At 40.8% G+C, this 22,229-nt stretch overlaps 1 protein-coding gene across 10 annotated transcripts in view; it reads left to right on the top strand.

Annotated features, from left to right (window-relative positions):
* The window catches only part of AP4S1 (adaptor-related protein complex 4, sigma 1 subunit), a 69,056-nt gene that overhangs the window by 26,115 nt on the left and 20,712 nt on the right, over positions 1 to 22,229 (top strand). For 2 of the 10 annotated variants that reach the window (XR_001359597.1, XM_014528971.1), the window contains exons 1-5: positions 1,604 to 1,700; positions 3,537 to 3,741; positions 6,827 to 6,913; positions 7,809 to 7,877; positions 13,280 to 13,361. Coding sequence is in view for 9 of the 10 variants with exons in the window: in XM_014528971.1 (XP_014384457.1) it covers positions 3,604 to 3,741; positions 6,827 to 6,913; positions 7,809 to 7,877; positions 13,280 to 13,351 (366 nt within the window). In the remaining variant the exon portion in view is untranslated. The other 8 variants (XM_014528970.1, XM_014528968.1, XM_014528974.1 and 5 more) reach the window with 7 other exon arrangements.

Genomic DNA, 22,229 nt, shown 5'->3' with positions numbered 1-22,229 from the left:
GCAGGTTTCTGGGGTTTTGTTTAGCTTCTATATTTGCAACATAGTTGCTTAGAGTTGCAGCTGAGAGGCCGGCAAGTCAGGCGGGGAACGTTGGAGTCCGCTGTCACTGGAGCAAGCAAGCCTCCCTGTTCGCTTCAGTGCATGGCTGCCGGCCGCCATCTTGGCTGGCAGTTAATTTGCATGTCGCCCTGATTAGCCAATGGGAAGGGTAGCGGATGTACGGCTAATTACCATGTTTCTCTTTTATTAGATAGGATGAGTACTAAACATTTTCTTGGTGGAAATTTACTTTATAACTTGGGGTTTTTATTTCAATCACTTTTATGGAACAAATAAAATGTTTTTTTCTGATGTTGAGAGAGAGAGAGAGAGAGAGAGAGAGAGAGAGAAAATGAATTCTGGAGTAACTAGAAAGGATGTTAGCCATCATCAAATACCACTTTCATTTCTAGAAACTTCATACCCTACTGTTTTCATGCAGTGAATTGTTTGCTATCTCCCAAATTAGTTGTGCAGTGGCATTAGAAAAGAGAACATTGAGTTCATCATTCCCAAAGCTCCCTGACATTGATGTTTATTAAGCTTAATTGAACATTTAATGACATAATGCATGAGTGAGGCAAAGAGGCAATGTGGTAAATTAGAGACAGCATTTGTGTGAGTTGGAGACCAGAATTCAGGACTTCACTCTACATCTCAGATTATCAGTTTTCCCATCTGCAGAATGAGGGATGACAGATAAGGTGCATAAGTTGCCACACCCTGCTTTCTAACCATGACTGACATTACTAATCACTCATGGCATTCTTTTCTTCTGAACCCGAAAACAGCTCCAGATTCCTTCCCAACACAGTGCCCAAAACAGCGAGTAGTTAGTCACCATTGGCACCCAAGTTGAAATCTATTTGTCATCTTTGGGTATGACAATCTGTAAAGACTCTTCCAGTTCTAACTCCCAGAAATACACCATCAGAAATTTGAAAGCTGTGCCCAGTTCAATATGTACTTTGGTCTTTCCAGGCTCCCTGTTCTGTAAGCATTGCATTTATATCACATGGGATCCTGGGGCACTGATGTCTTCATACCCTACTGTGAAGCTCCCCGGCAGACAGCCTAGTCTTGGCCTTCAGGTATCCTTGCACTTGTGTAATGAATGCTTTCCCCAGTGAAGTTTCCTTTTTCTTTGCACATTCACACAAGCTCTTGGGTATGGAATCTAAATTCCTGGCTATTCAAACATCTTCCCCAGCCATGTGTGTTGTTGAATGCAAAGAGTTTATAAAGAGAGGGAGTTCATACCTGCTCCTTGACCACACCCAGCACTTGTCTGAGCTCATTCTGTATTTCGTAATTGATTTCTCTCCTTCCTGATGATTACTCAGCAGGAGAAGAACCTAAAGCATTCATCTTCAGTTCTCAAACATGTGCTTGTCTCTGAATCTCCACATTGTACATTTGGGTGTTGTTTATTTTATAATACAAATAATTTATAATTTTGTGTGTTCATTTTATTACCACTGTGTAATTCTACAGTTATATATTGTGTAATTATGAGCATGCAAAAAAGTGTTGTATTCAAAATTTTAGATGCCTTCAGCTACTATTTTCAAGACTTGCACCCTAATGAGTATCAATTCAACATGTCCTTGTATGTCATCCTTGATCTTGAAGTCAGTGGGAAGGAATGCTGTGCTTGTGAGGTAGGACCAATGTGATCCCTCGGTGTAGCATCTCAGTGGGATCATTTTACATCTTCTTTTACCACTCAATGCAACCAGAGCATTTAAAGGCAAAGCCTTAGCCATGAGTTCCTTTGAGACAATATATTTTCCTTTTACCTGGCAGCTAGTATCCAAGGTATAGGATTGTAATTTCTAAGATTCATAAAGATAGTTTTAAAGTAACTTTGCTGAAAGGGAATAAAAGAAAGGATGGTAATCTTAATTTACTAGTCATGTGTCATCATTTACTGGGAATAATTTGTAAAGAGAATAAAAGCAGCACGTAATACCAAATGATTAAGCAGCATAAAGTATGTTGCCATCCCACCTACAGTAGTGAGCGTATCATCCTGGAAAAGGGAGTGAATGGCCACAAGTGTGCCCCTGGCACAGCTGTATGGCCTTCTCTGAGCTGGTCTAGATGACATCCTGTTCTGCACACTGAATGAACGCAGCAACCAAAAGTGTATTTAAGAGCTATTGTCTTTTGCACTGATTTTCACAGATATTATAAAATGTGAATATGATATTGTCAAATGAGCCAATGTGGCAACTCGGATGCTCATGATGAAAGGTCTGGCCATTAGTCAATATTGTACTTTTTTGCAGTTGATTCTTTCAGAATCTATATTAAGTGTAAAAGGAACAAACATAAGATTCAATACAGCTTAGTTAGAAATAAAGCCACAATATGAACTCCTGGATAATAAGGATCATGTGTTTGTCCTCTAAGCTGGCCTTCACCCCTGGCAAAATAATCCAGGGACTTTGGGTGTCTTAATCCCTGAACTTCAATTTGCTTGTCCTTAAAATGGGGATAACAGAAGTACCTGCCTCAGAGAATTGTGAAAATTTAATAATATATGTACATTGCTTAGTACAGACCTTATAGGACTTGTTATAGGGCCTTGTTATTATAGTTGCTACTACGACTACTGCTTCCAACATTAAGGGAAAAAAGCTTCACTATAGATCTTGTCTCCATTGTCCATAAAATAGTTCCTATTCTTTCGCAGGACTTCTAAAGCCATTATCATCTTATGTGAGCAGCTCAGTTTCCTATGACTCTTCTTCCTGCCCCCTGAACTACAGCCATTGAACATTCCAGAGCTTTCATATCCCTGCTTTCTCTGCCCCAGAGTCACTTCCTGTAGATCATTGTTAAGGACCCCACCCCCACCCCCACCCCCAATATATTTTTATTGATTTCAGAGAGGAAGGGAGAGGGAGAGAGAGAGATAGAAACATCAATGATGAGAGAATACTGGGGATCTAGCCCGCAACCGGGCATGTGCCCTGACCAGGAACTGTGACCTCCTGGTTCATAGGTTGACGCTCAACCACTGAGGCACACTGACCTGGCTGTTAAGGACTTTTTAAATGCCCCTTCTTTGAGAAGCCGTTCCCAACACTCCTGTGATGTGCCTTGCCCTCCTGTCTGTGTACCAGTTGTAACTCATTACCTCGTACTGTTGTTACTTGTTTACCTATCTAGCATCTTTGCTAGTTGTGAAGATCAGAAATTGTTACTTCATCTCCATATTCTTCTGGTGCTTGACACATCAGTTCAACAAGACTGATGAGTCCATGGATCAAACGTGAGCAGAAGTACTGTGGATACTAAAAATGTTTTGGAAGATAATTAATGAACATTTATGGTTAATTATTTATTAAAACCTCATTTAGTTCATAGTAGTGAAGACCAATGACATCAAAAGACATTTTTTATTTACTTCTGATTCATCTGTAGAACACATTTAATATGATCCTTTATGAAAATTGATCTTGCTGTTCTGTTTTTCTTTCATCCTTCAGGTTCTAATTATAGCCACCCTTGCCATAACTTTTGATTTATATTTGGAAAAATACTGTCCAGAAAAAAATGATAAAATTCTTCCTCATGGTGAATAAACAAGGGCAGACCCGGCTGTCTAAGTACTATGAGCATGTGGATATTAATAAGCGTACAATTCTGGAAACAGAAGTCATCAAGAGCTGTCTCTCTCGATCCAGTGAACAAGTAAGTTTCCAATTCTCTTTATCTCTGCATTCAACTCATCGGTGGCATATCTGTTACTACCATGTCTCGGGGGGCATTGTTTTCTTTGAACTACATTCTTTCAACAGCTATTAGGGAAAATAACAAGTGAAATGAAGGCTGAAGCATAGCTCTCCTTACATCCCTTTAAGGAAAATAAAAACAAAGCAAACCAGAAAAAGTCTTGGGTTCATATTTAGGTCAGCATATTTGTCTCAATGCAACATGGAAGCGGCACCTCAAACTTGTTCCTGCTGATAGACATATCTTCTTTTTTTGTTTGTATGAATTCAACCCTTGGAACTCTTAGGAGCACTTGTAGCAGGTGGTTTTCTTTAAGCCAAAAGTTGAAGATCAGATGACCAGTATAGAGGTAAACACTCAAGACACACTTTGTGCCAGAGAATAATAATATGATTCTCATATGTGGTGCAGTTTGTTTCTGCTTATTATTTTTGTGAATTTGCCACCAACATAATACTGGAACTAGTGATTTTAAAACAAACTTGATTTGACCTGTGTTCTTTTATTATATAGATAAGAGAAATGGAAGTTAAAAAAAAAAAAAAAGAAACAACAAATCCATTCATTCGGCCAAAATATAGGTTAAATTAAATCATTAAATCATTTAAAAATGGGAATTTTTTAAAACTGAGTTTACGTTTACAAAGAACTTTGAGTGGATAATTATTTAATCCAGGTCCTAAACTTTGAATCTATTGGAAATCACTGAACAAACTGAGGCAAAATCAGAAAGCTTGTTTAAAACACCCATTCATTTAGCCAGTTCTCCATTTCACTGCCTAGGTAGAAAGGCTGGCTGTGGGAACCACTGCTAAGTCATAAATATTAAGCTACATCAGTGCTTCAGAAGTTAATGCGTTGGAACTGTGTTTCCCTTGTCTTCTAAATTGATTTTCCATTTGGAACATCTCAAGAGTTTTCTTTGTATTACTACTTTAGCCTGCCATGGAACACACTGCTTTGCCTAGTTGTCAAAGGAAACAGAAACTATTAAAGGACTTTGTTAATAGCCACATAATTTAAGTAAAGGTAGGCACACTCCAGAAGCACTCATGCTTGAATCTTCCTATAATTTCAACTCCATAATTTCAAACATCCCTTTCACTTAAAGGTTATTCTTGTTAAATATGTGCTTTTGAATAAATATACTGTTAGATATTTTTGAAGCACTCTAAATTATTTTAGACTTTAATAAGAATCCACTGGTGTTTTGTCATAATCAGGCACAATCTCAGCTTAGTTTATATTTTATCCTCAAAGTACTTTGATACTTTTTAAAAATACATATATTTTTTATTGATTTCAGAGAGGAAGGGAGAGGAAGAGGGAGAGAGAGATAGAAACATCAATGATGAGCCCTAGCTGGTTTGGGTCAGTGGATAGAGCATTGGCCTGCGGACAGAAGGGTCCCGGGTTCAATTCCGGTCAAGGACACATGTGGACTCGATCCCCAGTAGGGGGCATGCAGGAGGCAGCCAATCAGTGATTCTCATCACTGATGTTTCTATCTCTCTTTCCCTCTCCCTTCCACTCTGAAATCAATAACATTGATCAGCTGCCTCCTGCATGCCCCCTATTGGGGATCGAGCCTGCAACCCAGACATGTGACCTAACCCAAGAATTGAACTGTGACCTCCTGATTCATAGGTTGACGCTGAACCACTGAGCCACACCAGTTGGGCGCTTGATGCTTTTTTTTAATGTCAAAAACTTCTGAGAAGCTTTGAAAATGTTCCTCAGTTCATTAAAATAGGTTGTGTTTCCTTGAAAGATCCAACTGAGTACAAACCACCCTGGCTCTACAGTTAGCCAAAGGCTGAGAATGGTCCTGCACTTACTACCTTTATCCTAATTTTAAATAAAAGCCTCACCTCCTCCATTTTATAATTTGTCAGGTGGCTTCCATGGAAGAAATTCCATGATCAAAATGTGCAACTTCATTCTCAGGTGCATCCGGGCAGCCAAGAGCAACATCTTCAGTGCAAAAAGCCGTACACTCACGTTTGGCCAAGCACACCCAAAGTCCAAGGGAAGGGCAGCACTGTGCTTTCAGTTGGCTCCCCAGTTCCTGTCCACCCAGTGCCATCCCATTATCCTGTGTACAGTGACTGTAGGAGAGAAATAAATGGGCAGGGAGTTGTTTTATCCACAAGTCAGTGATGGTAAGCTAGTTAGGAATTCGTATGAGGCAATGTTTACAATGAAAGATTTATCTAGCATTTGCCACACAAAAACCATCTTCATCTTTTCTTTATTTTTAAAAATATATTTTTATTGATTTCAGAGAGAAAGGGAGAGAGAGAGAGATAGAAACATCAATGATGAGAGATAACCATTGATCAGCTGCCTCCTGCATGCCCCCTACTGGGGATCGAGCCTGCAACCCAGGCATGTACCCCTGACCAGAATCGAACCAGGGACCCTTCAGTCCACAGGCCGACGCTCTATCCACTGACCCAAACCAGCTAGGTCTCAAAAAGCCATCTTTAAATGATTTATAAAAGAGTCTACATTGATTCTATGGAGCTAGGAAAAACAAATAGAGATTTTATTTATTTATTTATTTATTTATTTATTTATGGCATGGGTGTCTGCTACATATAGTTGGTTCTTCAGTGACGATTAAATAGTACACAACTGAATCTTTAATTGTTTCCCAAAAAACCTAGGGGAGGTGAAAAGAAGAAAATCTTTATTGTGTTGGGTTATTTCACATGGCAGACAGTGTAAAATGCTGAGTTCAGTAGTTTTGCCTGCTGAGTTCCACACAGAGCCCACAAAGGAATGAGAAGGAGCACAGGTGGGAACCCGTGGGAACACTGAGCCCTTGTTCCAAGACCACTTCCTCACCTCCCACTAGAGATGCTTCCAAGTCGTTCCCTCAGTGTTGTGAGGAGAGACCAACAAAGGCGTGTACCATTTTAATGTGCATTTCTAAGAATGTGTTGACAGGTACTCAAATCAGAAGCTAAAAATTATGCAAGCCATTTTGAGGAAATCCATTTCAACCCTAGGAATTAATATGTAATTGTGTTTTGTCTAGTGCTCTTTCGTTGAATATAAGGATTTTAAGCTGATATATCGGCAGTATGCAGCTCTCTTCATCGTGGTTGGAGTTAATGACACCGAGGTAAGATAACAGAAGAGCCTGTGGAAGATGCCAGGAAGTTAGGCCTAACAGTCTGATTTTTATTCCTCCTCACATTGACATTTTCTTCCCTACTTGCCTCTCTAAGAATTACTTAGGCTCTTTGCAGGATTTTGGTTTCTCTCAGGGCTAGGGAAAGCTGTGTGGAAGAGAAATACCTTGGATTTTTATTGGATTACTAGTAAATGAGCAGCTTGTAGAGAAGCACAAAACCACAGAGGGCCTTCCTCGACCCAAAGCAATACTGGTGTCCTGCCCTTGTCCCGTGGTGCACAGTGGGGCAGTTTAGACAAGTGTAGTGGCCAAGCTATTGTGGCATTAAACATAGGCTGACATATCAGAGGCCACAGCAAACTGTGAATATGATTCTGTTGTGGTTATGTCTCCTCAGATTTAAGTTCACCTTTTCAGAAATGTCAGGCCCAATCAACAGCACCTTTGGCCATGGACTCTCTGAAAGGGTGATCTAAAATCCTTTAAATCTCTGTTTTTTATCTGTGAACAAAACTGGGAGGTAGTTTCCGCATCTTCACAAGTGGAAAAGTGATGGCATGAAGAAACTGAAAAATTGCTTCAGCCAGTTGGTGGTGAAGTCAGGGAGTAGAGCTCAGAATTCTGCACTAGACTTGGTCCGGTTTCAGTCCAGCTAGATTCATTATGGACATTAGAAAAACCTTAGCGGTTACGGTTTTCTACATTTCTCCTCTTAATAAACTTCTTTTAAACGAGTGAGTTATAAAACTATTCTGAACAGTTGTCCATGGGAAGCTACCTTGCTCACGTCTGTATTCCACGCCATGTGTGCCGGGGCAGCTCCCTGCCTGAGTCACACATGGGCCATACCAAAACTGATTGCATCCTCCCTTTTTTATTTCAGAATGAGATGGCAATTTATGAGTTCATCCATAACTTTGTGGAAGTTTTAGATGAGTACTTCAGCCGAGTGGTAAGTCTAATGACTAAAACAGGGTTTTTGTCCTCAGGCCCATTTCTCAGAATTGGTTCTATATCAAGAACATGTGTTAATATGGAGCTTTAATATGTAAACGTTAAAACTCAAATGATGGCAGATTTCCTTTACCTTTCCTTCTGGCTCATGCAGAGTGTTCTGAACCTATGTATGCCTTAGTTCTTTATAAAGAACCATTTCTACAAGACTAAGAACATTTTATGTATTTCTCAGTTAAGAGATTTTGCTATCTAATTTGCTCTCTTTTCTTTCTTGTGCTTCCCCTTGTAAAATACTAGGTATCTTTTTAATTTAAGTCATGGAAATTAAATTAAACCCTTGCTTTGAAGATCAAAACCAACTCCTCTTAAGGAATACATGAGTTCCTTTCCAACAGTTCTACTTAAAAAAACAAAAACAGCTGTATTGAAATATAATTTACATACTATACAATTCACCCTCTTTTTTTAAATATTTTATTGATTTTTTTACAGAGAGGAAGGGAGAGGGATAGAGAGTTAGAAACATTGATGAGAGAGAAACATCTATCAGCTGCCTCCTGCATACCGACTACCGGGGATGTGCCCGCAACCAAGGTACATGCCCTTGACCGGAATCGAACCTGGGACCCTTCAGTCCGCAGGCTGACGCTCTATCCACTGAGCCAAACCAGTCAGGGCCAATTCACCCTCTTAAATATATACTTTTTAGTATTTACATTATCTGGGATACAGAGTTGTGCAACCATCACCACAATCAATTTTAGAGTATTACATCACCACAAAAAGAAACACAATACTCCTTAGCATTTCCCTCCCACTTACCTCTCTCCACCTGCTACAGGCCCTAGGAAGTTAGTAATCTACTTTCTGTCTCTATAAGTTTACCTATTCTATGGTTTACCTGTTCTAGACATTTTGTATAAATAGATTTGTACCAAGAAGATTAACATGACCCCCACACAAGGATGACATGCAAATTCCTGAATAGAATTGTACAATATGTGGTCTTTTGTGGCTGGCTTTTTTTTTAACCTAACATTTTCAAGATTCATCAGTGTTGTAGCATGTACTAGTATTAGTAATTCTTTCCTTTTTATTGCCAAATAATATTTCACCTTATGGATATACCACATTTTGCTTATCCACTCTTCAGTTGATGGGCATTGGGTTATTTATACTTTTTGGCTATTGTGAATAATGTTGCTATGAACATCTGTGAACACATTTTTGTGTGGAATCATCTTTTTCCTTCTCTTGGGTATATACCTAGGACTGGAATTGTTGGATTACATGGTAACTCCATGTATACCATTTTGAATTGGTGCAGCCACTATGGAAAACGGTATGGAGGTTCCTCAAAAAATTAAAAATAGAACTACCATATCACCCAGCAATCCCACTTCTGAATATATATCCAAAAAAATCCAAAACAGTAATTCAAAAAGATAATATGCACCCCTGTGTTCATTGCAGCATTTCAACAATAGCCAAGATATGGAAGCAACATAAGTGTCCATCAATAGATGATTGGATAAAGAAGATGTGGCACATATACACAATGCCATATTACTCAGCAAAAAAAAAAGAATGAAATCTGTCCAGGGATTGTTGCTCACTGATTAAGTGTCAGCCTGTGAACCAGGTCCTGGTTTGATTCCCCATCAGGGCACATGCCCAGGTTGTGCACTCGATCCCCAGTGATTCTGTCTCATCATTGATGTTTCTGTCTCTCTCTCCCTCTCTCTTCCTCTCTGAAATCAATAAAAATTTATATATTTTTAAAAAATCAGTTTTCCATAAATGTAAGGGTTTATTTCTAGACTTTCAGTTCTGTTCCAATTATTTGTATGTTTATCCTTCTGCCAGTACCACACTGTCTTCCTGACTTTAGCTTTGTAGTTAGTTTGAAATAGTCTTTTAAAAGAATCAGTAAAGATGTTTTACTCTGTTACGTAGGCCTTCCCCTGCCTTGGTTAGACATTCTTGAGAAGTAGAGGTAGCACAGGATGATTTTTCAAAGTTGTTTTGTTTATTACATTTTCCTTTTATTTTTATTTATTTATTTTTTAAATATATTTTTATTGATTTCAGAGAGGGAGAGGGAGAGATAGAAACATCAATGATGAGAGAGAACCATTGATCGGCTGCCATCTACATGCCCTGTACTGGGGATAGAGCCTGTAACCTGGGCATGTGCCCTTGACTGGAATCGATCCCAGGACCCTTCAATCTACAGGCTGACACTCTATCCACTGAGCCAAACCAGCTAGAACTCATTTTGTTTTTAAATAAAATTATTAGGAATGAATTGTTTCCAACTTGCTTCTTCCTGAGACAGTGAGTGAAATCCATAGTTAGTAATACTGAGTGCCATGAAGCCTGCTTAGGGCAAAACTCATGTTAACAAGTTATATCTTCAGTCTAACTCCTTCTAATGCCAGAAGTAGCGTTTGGCAGACTCCTTCATGGGACAGTTACCCAACCTGTCTTCACTGCCTTGGTGCAGAGGTCTGTGTGTGGTTCCTGGACGAGCAGCATAAGCATCACCTGGGAACTTGTAAGACAGAACTCTGGACCCACCCCAGTCTGTTGGATTAGAAACCCTGAAGCCCAGCAGTCGGTGTTTTAACAAGCTTTGCAGTGATTCTGATGCATGCTTACCGCCTGATTCAGATGTTGGAGCTGGGAAGCTGCCTAGTGGCCTTCGACACCATAATGCAGCGGTTCTCAACCTGTGGGTCGCGACCCCTTTGGGGGTCGAACGACCCTTTCACAGGGGTTGCCTAAGACCATCGGAAAACACATATATAATTACATATTGTTTTTGTGATTAATCGCCATGCTTTAATTATGTTCAATTTGTAACAATGAAAATACATCCTGCATATCAGATATTTACATTACGATTCATAACAGTAGCAAAAGTACAGTTATGAAGTAGCAACGAAAATAATTTTATGGTTGGGGGTCACCACAACATGAGGAACTGTATTAAAGGGTTGCGGCATTAGGAAGGTTGAGAACCACTGCCAAAATGCATCTAACTAGGAAGGGATCGGTGGCCTCCAGAACTGGAAGAGGGCAAGAGGTTGGGCCATTCCAGATGCTGGCTTGAGGGAACAGAGAGCATTGAGGCTGGCTTTAAAATTCATCTTTGTATTGATTGTTTGGAGAGAGTACTATCAACCAACAATATCCAAAAGAACTTTTCAGCAGCCATAGAAATGTCTGTACTTGTGCCATCCAATGCGGTAGACGCCAGCTACATGTGGCTCTTAGACACTTAAAATGTGATTAGTGTAAATGAGGAATTTTAATTTTATTTAATTTTAATTTAAATCACCACATGAGGCTAGTGGTTACTATATTGGACAGCGTAACTCTAGCTCAGTGGTTCTCAACCTTCTGGCCCTTTAAATACAGTTCCTCATGTTGTGACCCAACCATAAAGTTATTTTCGTTGCTACTTCATAACTGTAATGTTGCTACTGTTATGAATCGTAATGTAAATATCTGATATGCAGGATGGTCTTAGGCGACCCCTGTGAAAGGGTCGTTTGACCGCCAAAGGGGTCGCGACCCACAGGTTGAGAACCTCTGCTCTAGCTCCTGCTAGCTCCAAAGGACCACTCTGTTAAGACAGGCTGGTTGCAAATCAAAGCCTGTGATTCAGGGCTGGCCATGATTAGCCACTTTAAGGGAACACCTACCAAGAAGAATATAATTTCCCAAATTGGCAATGTTTTAAACCTGGGAGACTAAAGAGTGGGTGCAAGCACTATCATTTCTAAGGTTTTTAAAATTATTATTGTTATATTCAGTAACTGAGCATAAATAGCATGTTGCTGAATTGGGCTGTAATTCTAGGGAGAGTCAGTGACCACATAAACCACAGAGGTAAAGATCAGAATTTAATTTAAACCTGGTGATTATATAGGACTTGGAGGACCTGGGTTTAGGAAGACAGTAGTAGCAAAAAGAAGAGAAAGAGGAGGGAAAAGAGTACTATGGGAAAGAAAATAGAAACTGTCCCACTCATGGAGAATGCCTTGTCATCTAAAATTATTTTTAGGTTTCTGAGTTTTAAACAATCTTTCTGGGACTATTTTTAATCTTAGGGTTTCCAAATCTTAAATTTGGAGATCAGTCTCATGCTGCTGTCTGCGCTGAAAGAAGCATCTCAGCATCACATTTCAAAACAAAAGGCCAACTCAGTCAGCGTTAACGGAGGCAGTTTGCAAAAGCTGAGGCTGCTGCTGTTGAGGAAGTGGGAACAGGGATGTCAGTGCTGCCTATGTCAAACTTAAGTCCTTTCAAATAATGGGTTTGGCTCTTTGCTTGTTTCCTCCCTCTATGAATATCTATGTTCATTGGAAAAAAAAATTAAAAATACATACAAGCAAAAGAAAGGGGAGAAGATCATCAGTAAGCCCATCACTTATTGGTAAATGTCCTTTCAGGCTCTTTAAATGTCTATCTAATGTCTCTCTCTCTCTCTCTCTCTCTCTCTCTCTCTCTCTCTCTGTAAATGGTAAGTGCCATGGACAGGAAAACAATTATATATATACTAGAGGCCTGGTGCACAAAATTTGTGTCCCTCAGCCCGGCCTGCGCCTTCTTGCAGTCTGGGAGCCCTCAGGGGATGTCCAACTGACATAGAGGTGGGAGAGGCTCCCGCCACCACTGCTGTGCTCACCAGCCATGAGCCTGGCTTCTGGCTGAGTGGCACTCCCCTTGTGAGAGCATACTGACCACCAGGGGGCAGCTCCTGTGTTGAGCGTCTGCCCGCTGGTGGTCAGTGCACGTCATAGCAACCGGTTGGTTTGCCGTTCAGTCAATTTGCATATTAGCCTTTTATTATATAGGATATATGGGATAATTCTGGATGTAACATACATATAACTTGCTTTTTATTCAACAATATGTCAGTATATATATATCTGCATCATCATTTGTAGATCTGCTATAATGTTTTTAACTAGCCCCCCTAATTTTCAATAATTTGCTGTTATAAGCATTACCCTGAATATCCTATCATACATTGTTGTGCCATTATCTAATTATTTCCTTAAGATAAACTCCCAGGAATAAAATTGATGGATTAAAGGGTATACACATTATTAAGGTTTTTTATAAACCTATCAAAAATTGCCTATCATCTGTAAAAGTTGAGTTAGTTTATCCCATGTTCTAAGGATAACTGTTCTAGTCTATAAAAATGCAGACCTTTTTTTCAAAAATCACAATCCTAAACTCAGGGCCTTCCATTCTCACACTTCTGCACCCAGAGCAGCAACTCCCACTGCTTCCAGATGTGTGGCCAGAGCAGCCCTAACTCTGCTAAGTGCATTCTGTCCCGATGTCTCATTCTCATGCATGCACTCTTTTCTCTTCCAGAGTGAATTAGACGTATCCTTTTTCAATGCTGTGAGTCAAGCTTTCCACAGTATTTGGCAAAACACAGGCTAGTCTTTATCAGGTAAGTGCCATGGGCAGAAAAACAATTAGGCAGAATCTAGAATCCAGAATGCTAGTCATCAGTGACCATAACATGAAAGCCAGAGGTACAGCTGCTTTGTAGAAACACCCGCCTTTTTTGCAAAGACAATTCTTATTAAGATTTTTGTATGTTTCAGACAAGGCAGTTCTGTGGTAGTAGTTATAATAACTGTTATATATTAATTTAACTTCTCTTAAGTATACAGGATAGACCTTTTTAGAATTTAAGTAACACAGGCAGAAAGTGCGTGGTCCTTGTAGAGAGAATGGATTTTCATGGCTCCAGGTATAAATCTCCAGAAATTCCCCACATGGTCAGAATAAGGCTTCAGGGGTGATAAACCAGAGGGTTAAAGAAGTTGCCTGGCTCATCTTCATTTCCTTTTATAGCAGAGAATGCTCTCCTTTTCTTCTCTTCTCCCTTTTATTGTATTTTTTCTAAATTTATCTTTATTATTGAAAGTATTACATATGTCCCTCTTTTTTCCCCATTGACCCCCCTTAATCCCATACCAGCCTCCCTCCCCCCTCCAAGGCCTTCCCCACACTATTGTCTGTGTCCATGGTTATGCATATATTCATGTAAGTTATTATGTTAATCTCTCCCTACCTATCCCCCCACCCAGCCTTCCCTCTGAGATGCCACAGTCTGTTCCATGCTTCTATATCTCTGGATCTGTTTTGTTCATCAGTTTGTTTTATTCATTAGATTCTTCTCCCTTTTAAATCAAAGTATCCAAGGCCCCAACAAGAAGCATGATTTGCTTAGAATACTGCAGGCCTGCAGACTGTGGCAGGAGCCCACTAGGTATGTGTGAGTGCTCTGGAGGGAAATTGACTTTCAAAAATTTGTTTACCACTTGAAAGCAATAATAAAAGAGTCCTTTGAGAAAACATCAGGCTTGAATCTAAAATAGTTACACTAATTATAACAAATAGATATTAATTATAACGTGCTTATGTATATGTTGGTATACATACATTTAGACATGTATGCCCAGAGTCAGGATATTCTGAAGAAATAGCCATTTACCTTTAACTAGTGATAGAAAATGTCATCATGTTGATAAACTTCATTTTCAGGCTATATTTGAAAGCCTCTTTAAATTAACTGGGAAAATCTGCATGCCCTCTAACGGTGAGTGACCTAAATCTAGGACCCCTTTGACTTAGGAGACCCGAGACCACGCTGTATATTAGCATGTAACCTTCCATTATTTTTTTTAAATATGTTTTATTGATTTTTCACAGAGAGGAAGGGAAGGGGATAGAGAGTTCGAAACATCGAAGAGAGAGAAACATCGATCAGCTGCCTCTTGCATACCCCCGACTGGGATGTGCCCGCAACCAAGGTACATGCCCTTGGCCGGAATCGAACCCGGGACCCTTCAGCCCGCAGGGCGACGCTCTATCCACTGAGCCAAACCGGTCAGGGCTGTAACTTTCCATTTTAACTCAGCTCTTTAAAGCAATTCAAAATAAATCTCTTCCTCCTTGTACAGGGGAATAAGAACTTGCCTTTTTACTTCAAGGATGATAGTGAAAGCTGATAGACACTTCCCTGGGAATACAGAACCCAAGTTCCACTTTTGGTCCTACCACCAATTAGCTGTGTGTGTTGGACAAGTCACACAACCTCTCATCTCAAAATGATAGAATTAGACTAGAAGAGCTTTAAAGTCCTCAGCCTTAATATTTGATGTTGCTATGACTCTAGGTAACTGAGCTGAGTTACCTTACACCTGGAACAGGAGAGGAGAGTCCTACAAGGTTAGATATTCAGAGAATTAAAGTGAGTCAGATGTAACAGGATATGTAGTCAGTTGGCCTAGTTGTGTTGATGTGTCTTACATGTTGACTAGATGTTTATTAGAAGTAGAGATGGGTTTGTCTTTGGGTCCCTCTGGTGAATAGCAAAGGTCCATGTAATGAGCTCCAGCATTCTTGTTTGAATTTAATTTCCACACTAAGGCACACAACTTGTATCTTTCCCCTCATTTTGCTTAGTTTCATTTTTGCCTTCTCTTCCTCTCTGACCTAATTACTTATTTACTGTCCTAAGGAGTTATTTAGGCATATCCATCTGACAGAATAGTAATTTTTCATCTTTTAGAGAAGAAAACTAAATCTCTCAAGTGTACATCTTTGCTCTAGGTATCATTCATGGGGATCTCCAGTAGTCTAAAAGTGGAGTAGGCTGCAGGCCAGGCAAGGCCTGGGGCACTGTCTTCTATGACTTTTTTTTTTAACATGTTTTTATTGATTTCAGAGAGGAAGGGAAAGGGAGAGATAGAAACATCATTGATGAGAGAGAATCATTGATCGGCTGCCTCCTGCATGCCCCACACTGGGGATCGAGCCCCCAACCCAGGCATGTGCCCTGATTGGGAATCAAACCTTGACTTCCTGGTTCATAGGTCGACGCTCAATCACTGAGCCACACAGGCCGGGCTTCTATTGACATTCTTAAAGGGTTTTCACCCTCAGCCATCTGAAAAAAAATCAAATTAAAAATCTACGACTCTACTCTGTCTCGTCCATAGTTCTTTTTAACTATCAAATGTGCAGGGAGTACCGCTACACACCAGTTTCCTAACAGGAAGACCAGGGAGCCTTGTAGAGATGCGTCCTGTTTCCTGCTCTCTGTGTAGACCATAGACCAGCGGTTCTCAACCTGTGGGTCGCGACCCCTTTGGGGGTCGAACGACCCTTTCACAGGGGTCGCCTAAGACCATCGGAAAACACATATATAATTACATATTGTTTTTGTGATTAATCACTATGCTTTAATTATGTTCAATTTGTAACAATGAAATTGGGGGTCAGCACAACATGAGGACCTGTATTAAAGGGTCGCGGCATGAGGAAGGTTGAGAACCACTGCCATAGACGATCTGCATCACTGCTCTGGTCACTAACCAGGAACCTGCTGGAGCAGTAAGCACTGTTGAGGTCTATTTGTACCAGGAAAACTTCCTTAGGTCTTGAAGGGTTGGAAACAAACAACTGATACCATTACAACCTGGAGCAGGTTCTTCCAACACTCAGAGCACATGATCTTTCTGTATGCTCAGGCTTACGGAAGCCTTCTTTGTCAACCCAGAGCAACAGACACAATTCAGGCTCAGTTTTATGCAGCAATAGGAGGATGGAAGTCAGAACCTCAGGGAATTCCCAGAAAGTCCATGAGGCCCTGCTTCTATAAGGAAAGTGTACCCCATTACATACTTTGGTAAACTTATTTAAGACTTCAAATTCCATGAATTAAGATGGTTTTTTGGTCAATAAATAAAAATTTAAAAAAATTTTTTTGAAGATGGTTTTTAGGAATCAACTGATGAGCTTCCCAAAATGTGCTCCACTCTAGAGCCCCAGGTTTGCTGAATTCTTCAGATAATTTGTAATTCAAAGGAGCTGTCTCTACCCCCTTCTGCTAAATAGTCAAGGGGTGGCACCAGTGCACAGTGCTGTGTGGGAGATGTCCAGCTTCTCGATTCTGCACACCTACTGTATGTGCAAAGGTACAGAAAACCTTTAGCGGCCTTTGGCATTTGGTACCTTTAAAGGGGCTTAAAGACTTGGTTTATTTTAGCCAGAATGGAATGCATCAGTCCTGCCTTTGGACCTGGACAACTAGGGTCTTTTTCCTGGGCCCCCATTCTAGCCTTCAGCAGCATCCCTCTCCATGGGGTGAGGGTGCTTACCGAGAGCTTTCAGGGCCCCCCATCCATTTCTTGACTATCCTCCAACTACTTGGGCCCCAGAATTTACTGAGTACCCAGACAGCCCAGAACTGCTGCTAGGGCAGGTGCAGGCCTCTTCTCCCACCCCCACCCAAGGACTGTCGGCAGGAATGATAGCAGCTGGGATGGTAACTGTGGTAACCCCCACACACTGCATGGGGAGAAAAGCAGGGAACAGGCTGGGTCCCTACTTGTATTCTTGTGCCCCCCAAATATAGGGTATGCCTAGAAGCCAGAATGTTTTAATTGAAAAATATCTAAAGAAAAATCTTTAGAACATTAATTATGAGCTGTTTTTATTTTACAAGTCCTTAAAGCCCAAAAGCCTGAGCAGTTAATTCCAGAACCTTACAGCTCGTGTGGGTAATGTGAAAGTACCCTGACTCATGCCCTCTTTATCAAAGTTGAGGGTGGGGAGTAGGAAGGGTCTCCATCCTGCTTGCACTGCCTGTGACTCAGGCAGTTACAGACCATGGTGCTTCCTGGAGGAACGAACGCACCAGGTAACGGAATTCATGCGCCTCCAAGATTGGCAGGCAGGCCCCGATCACTGCCCACAGTGGGGCATCTCATTCCTTCACTACCGTCCTAAAATCCCAAACACTTGTAGAGATCCAGAAACCAGAATAGGGCTTCTCCAAGTAGGAAATGATTTCAGCCTAACTTAATGAGAAATCACAAAGTACTTGTTCAACTAGGGGCTATGGAAATACTGGCAAGATGAACAAAGAAATCCCCCAGTGAGCCATTCTACACTGAGGTAGCAGCTTCTAGAGAACTGAATTTTTGTGTTGTCCAGAAAGTTATAATAATTAAGTCATTACAAAAGGGTTTCTTTTGAGGTGTGATGGAGCCTACATCAGGAATGACTTGATAATATCAGAAAGGAGTAAAGTGGCTCCCTCTCCCTGAAGGTTACTTTTAGTCAGAGGACTTGAGTGCTTTAAAGTTGGAAAACTTCTGAATCATCAGGTTAAGACCTCACGTTTTAGATGAAGAGGCTGAGGTCCTGAGAGGTTCTGTGACATGCGTCCCAATCCATAGAGCGACTTTGGGGCACAGCTGGTATTCTGGGTTTCCAAGGTGCTTGACGCTAGGGCTATAAATTAGATATAAGATTTTTTAAAAATTCATAATCATCTGGAGATTATGGCAATCTAGTCACTATTTTAAAGTGCCTGTCACCATGCTGTCTTGGTGTTGTCAAAGTTTTTTTTCTGAATTAGGGAAGTCTTAGAGAAACAGTAGTCTTTGGTTGGAGGAGTCAAAATGAAGAAAAATCTTGAGAGTATCTGAATGTCTTGATAAGAGCATGCTCTCCAAAAGTGGGGTTCACGTTCAGAGATTGCTAAACATCTCTTCCTTTTGGAAGCATGTAAGTTGAAAGCTGGGCTGGAAGGGGTGAGAGCTGGCCCTGGACTTGAGGGAATGTGTGCAGCCCGTGCCGTGTTCAGAAGGGCAGGCAGGCACTGAGCCGAGGGGCAGCACCCTCCCAGCAGGTCCCCCAGAGCTGCCATGAGCGGGGAGTCTCAGCATTATGAGCCGTCAGTCCCCAAGAGTCTACTAGGAAAGGGATGTGAATGTTCCAGATTAAATGGCTGCCTTCCAGGCTTTTGGGGCTCTCACTAGCCTTAGCCATATATTCCCTTTAAATGTGTTGAGTCCTTGAGGTGTCATGTCCAACTGCTGCTCTTCCTCCCAAAGTCCCTCTGCCTTCCCCCCTTCTTTTCCCCCTGCATCTGGTTCTGTTTGACTCAGGAATGGTGACAACAAGTCATGAGAAGCAACAGTTAGGAAAAAATACAAGACAAATGACAGGCTTATTTGACTCAGCACTGACTTTCATATTTAGGTAATGTTTACATAAGCCTACATAAACTTTAAAAAAATTACACCTGGATGTTTTGTTGCTCTCAGAGTAGGAATGGGTCTTTAAGGCAAACCTACTTTTAAAAAAAGATATATTCCTGTTCTGTGGCCTAATTAATGAGAGACAATGCTAAGCCGTAAGCAAACAGAAGACTATATTACAGGGAGTGTATCCAGGACTGCAGAACCTTCATGCGGATAGTTTCTACATGGTAGTAGTGGGCTTTCTGTGCGGAATGGGAACATAACGGCCTTTCGCAGGTTATCTAATTTCATGGGAAATTCAAGTATAAATAATGAGAGCAAGTTTTTTCCTATCTTCATGTATTGAAGAACTTCGCCTAGCTAAGAGAGTGAAAGTGAGAGAGAGAGAGAGAGAGAGAGAGAGAGAGAGAGAGAGAGAGAGAGGGAAAGGATTAAGACCAAAGTCTAGTTAGAAATTTCAGTTCTAGACTGGACTCTGCTTGGAGTTGTTTCTGAGGTCCCATTTGAATGCACGCTGCTCAGTTTCTCTTAGAAAAGATTAAAGGGTAATTAGGCCACCACAGTGGTGTAAAAACACCGTGTTGAAAGTGTTTTATGATCCAGAGATCAAAATTCCAATGCAGAAACCACAAACAGTTCAATCCCTTTAATTAAAAAATTGATTTCAAGTGGCAGTAGCATTAGTGGGGCCTCAAGATGTTCAACTCCAATCTACATTACATAGAATTCACAAAGGCTTCTGGGCTTCGGGGTTAGGAAAAAATGGGGCTTTACGAATCTGCTCTTTGGAGCGCTGTTTCCAGCTCCTATCAGCTCCAACCTTAGGGTGCCTATGAAGGGAAACACAGTGTATCCAGGAACTTATGTCTGCCAAGTTCAGTATAGCCTGAAGGTAGGACCTTGAAATCGTCATCCTCAGCTCACCATATTAATAGACCAGCAGTCTAGCCTTTCTTGTTTTGTACTATTCCTGTCATGGTTGAAGTGGGTGTGCCCATTTTTTACCATGGGTTTGGCATATAGGGTATTTTTTTTTATTCCTGCTCACCTGGCATTTGGCCCAAATGCCATTACTCTTGGCTTCACCAGTGTGCACAAGTGGCTCATAAACCAAATCAAGATGTGACCAACAGCTAGATTATTTTAAAGGAGTCATATGATTCCAGGGGGAAACCAGCTTTCAGGCTGTTGCCTCACATAGGATTTGGTCTGTGGTTTCCCTATATAGTGCCAGAAAGCTGCATGATTATTAGCGGTTTGAGCCAGATACTCAGATAGATAGGCAGTCACATGCCCACAGTACAAGATGACCTCACTGAGCAACTCATGTTTCCTGGATGTTGGGAAATTCAGGCTAGCCGAAGAACCTTGTCCTTGCAATGTGAGGATGTTGGTGGTTGATAATGATTCAGCAGTACATTCTAATCTGAATTTCAAAACAATTAGCCAGTTGCTCAAGGGGACATCTGAATTGCTGATCATCTACTTTCCAGAGATGGAAGTCTTCAGAGTAGCTTGATCCCTGAACCAATTCAAATAGATTAAAATTAGATCTTTTTCTGTCTCAAAGAAAATTATCTTGGATGAGTTGGCATTCCCAAAGGCACTGTTTTCATTGCCCTGAGTGAATACAGCAGGGGGATTCTCCAGGGCATTTTACATGCAGCCACCTGTGCTCCCCAACTCCGCCTTTGTAACCTGCTATCATTCCTGCCTTGTCTTGGCTTCTTTTGAGTTCTGGCTTCGGGGTCTGGTGAGCAGGATTGAGTCAAGGGCCTAATATTTCAGTCCCAATTTGGCCATGGACAAAGCAGTCACCTATATAATTGGAAGACATTATTAATAGGTATATCCGAGTAAAGCTTTTTTTTTTTTTCTGGGTCACTTAAGGACAGTTCCCATGGGCTTCTGAAAAACAGTTTATTCTGCTGGAGGACTATTTGCACAGAGCTTAATGAGATGTTACCGCAGAGCCTAATAGAAACTTAAAAGTCATTCACAGGGTTGTCTCATTCTCTATAAATGTACTTCACTAAACATATACAATATAGACTTGGACATCTGGAATTACTGAAAAAAAAATCAGGTGGTAATGATTCATTTTATACACATTTATTTAAATATGAATTTCCTTAGTGCATTTAATCACTTATTTGTTGGAAGTTTGTCCACTGAAACAATCTGTCAGCTGTTGTGTGTTTTAACAGATCAGGATAATGCTCTTTAAATAGAAATGGAAACTTAGATTCATAAACATTCAATCATTGTCATCACCTCATTCGTTTCACAAAAGTAAAGTTAGGTACTCAAATGAAGGGTCTTCTGGAGGAAGTATTTGGCTCTTTCCAATTAGGTAAACATCACAGTCTAACAATATTTTCTTCTTCCCCCTGCCCTATACTAACTTTCCAGTAAGAACATCAGTAAACTAAAGTGACTCCATAATTCTCAAATGAGTATTTTTAGAACTGTCCATTTATAAGAGGTACTGTCTTGAAATTCAGAATTTTCATCTACTTGGGAATTGAGTCCGCATTGCCTTGCCTTCGTCATTCATTTCTCCTAATGGTTATTTTTTCTTCAGCCCTGACAAGAAGAGAGTTTAAAATGCAAGGTCATAAAGGCATTTATTATTGGGTGGAGGTTTGAAGGCTGAATGAGGGCATATACTCAGTAGCCTAAGGCCCCTGCTGAGAAATCTGGAAGCAGAGCAGTCAAGGCCAAACTTTGGGCTGCAAGTCCAGCTCTGGCTATTACTATCTATGTGACCTTGGACAATGGCTTTGAGCCTGTTTGCTCCTGTGTAAAATGAGGATAATATGTAACATGTACATCATAGAGTTGTAGAAAAGGCTAAAATAGTATGTAAAACAACCAACACAATGCATGGAACACAGTGTGTAGTCAGTAAATCATGGCTGTTACTGCTATGAGACAACATTATTCTTTTTTTTTTTAATATATTTTTATTGATTCCAGAGAGGAAGGGAGAGGGAGAGAGAGATAGAAACATCAATGATGAAAGAGAATCAATTGGCTGCCTCCTGCATGCCCCCCACTGGGGATTGAGCCCACAACTGGGGCATGTGTTCCCCGACTAGAATTGAACCCGGGACCCTTCAGTCCTCAGGCCAATGCTCTATCCACTGAGCCAAACCAGCCAGGGTGAGACAACATTATTCTTGAGGCCAAGTCATGCTCTTGCCAAATGTCACTTGCTATGTTCTCCAGCCCTTAGTGGATTCCTTCTC

This window comes from Myotis brandtii, unplaced genomic scaffold (assembly GCF_000412655.1).
Source record: "Myotis brandtii unplaced genomic scaffold, ASM41265v1 scaffold667, whole genome shotgun sequence".
NCBI lineage: Eukaryota > Metazoa > Chordata > Mammalia > Chiroptera > Vespertilionidae > Myotis > Myotis brandtii.
This window is presented reverse-complemented; position numbering and strand designations above follow the sequence as displayed.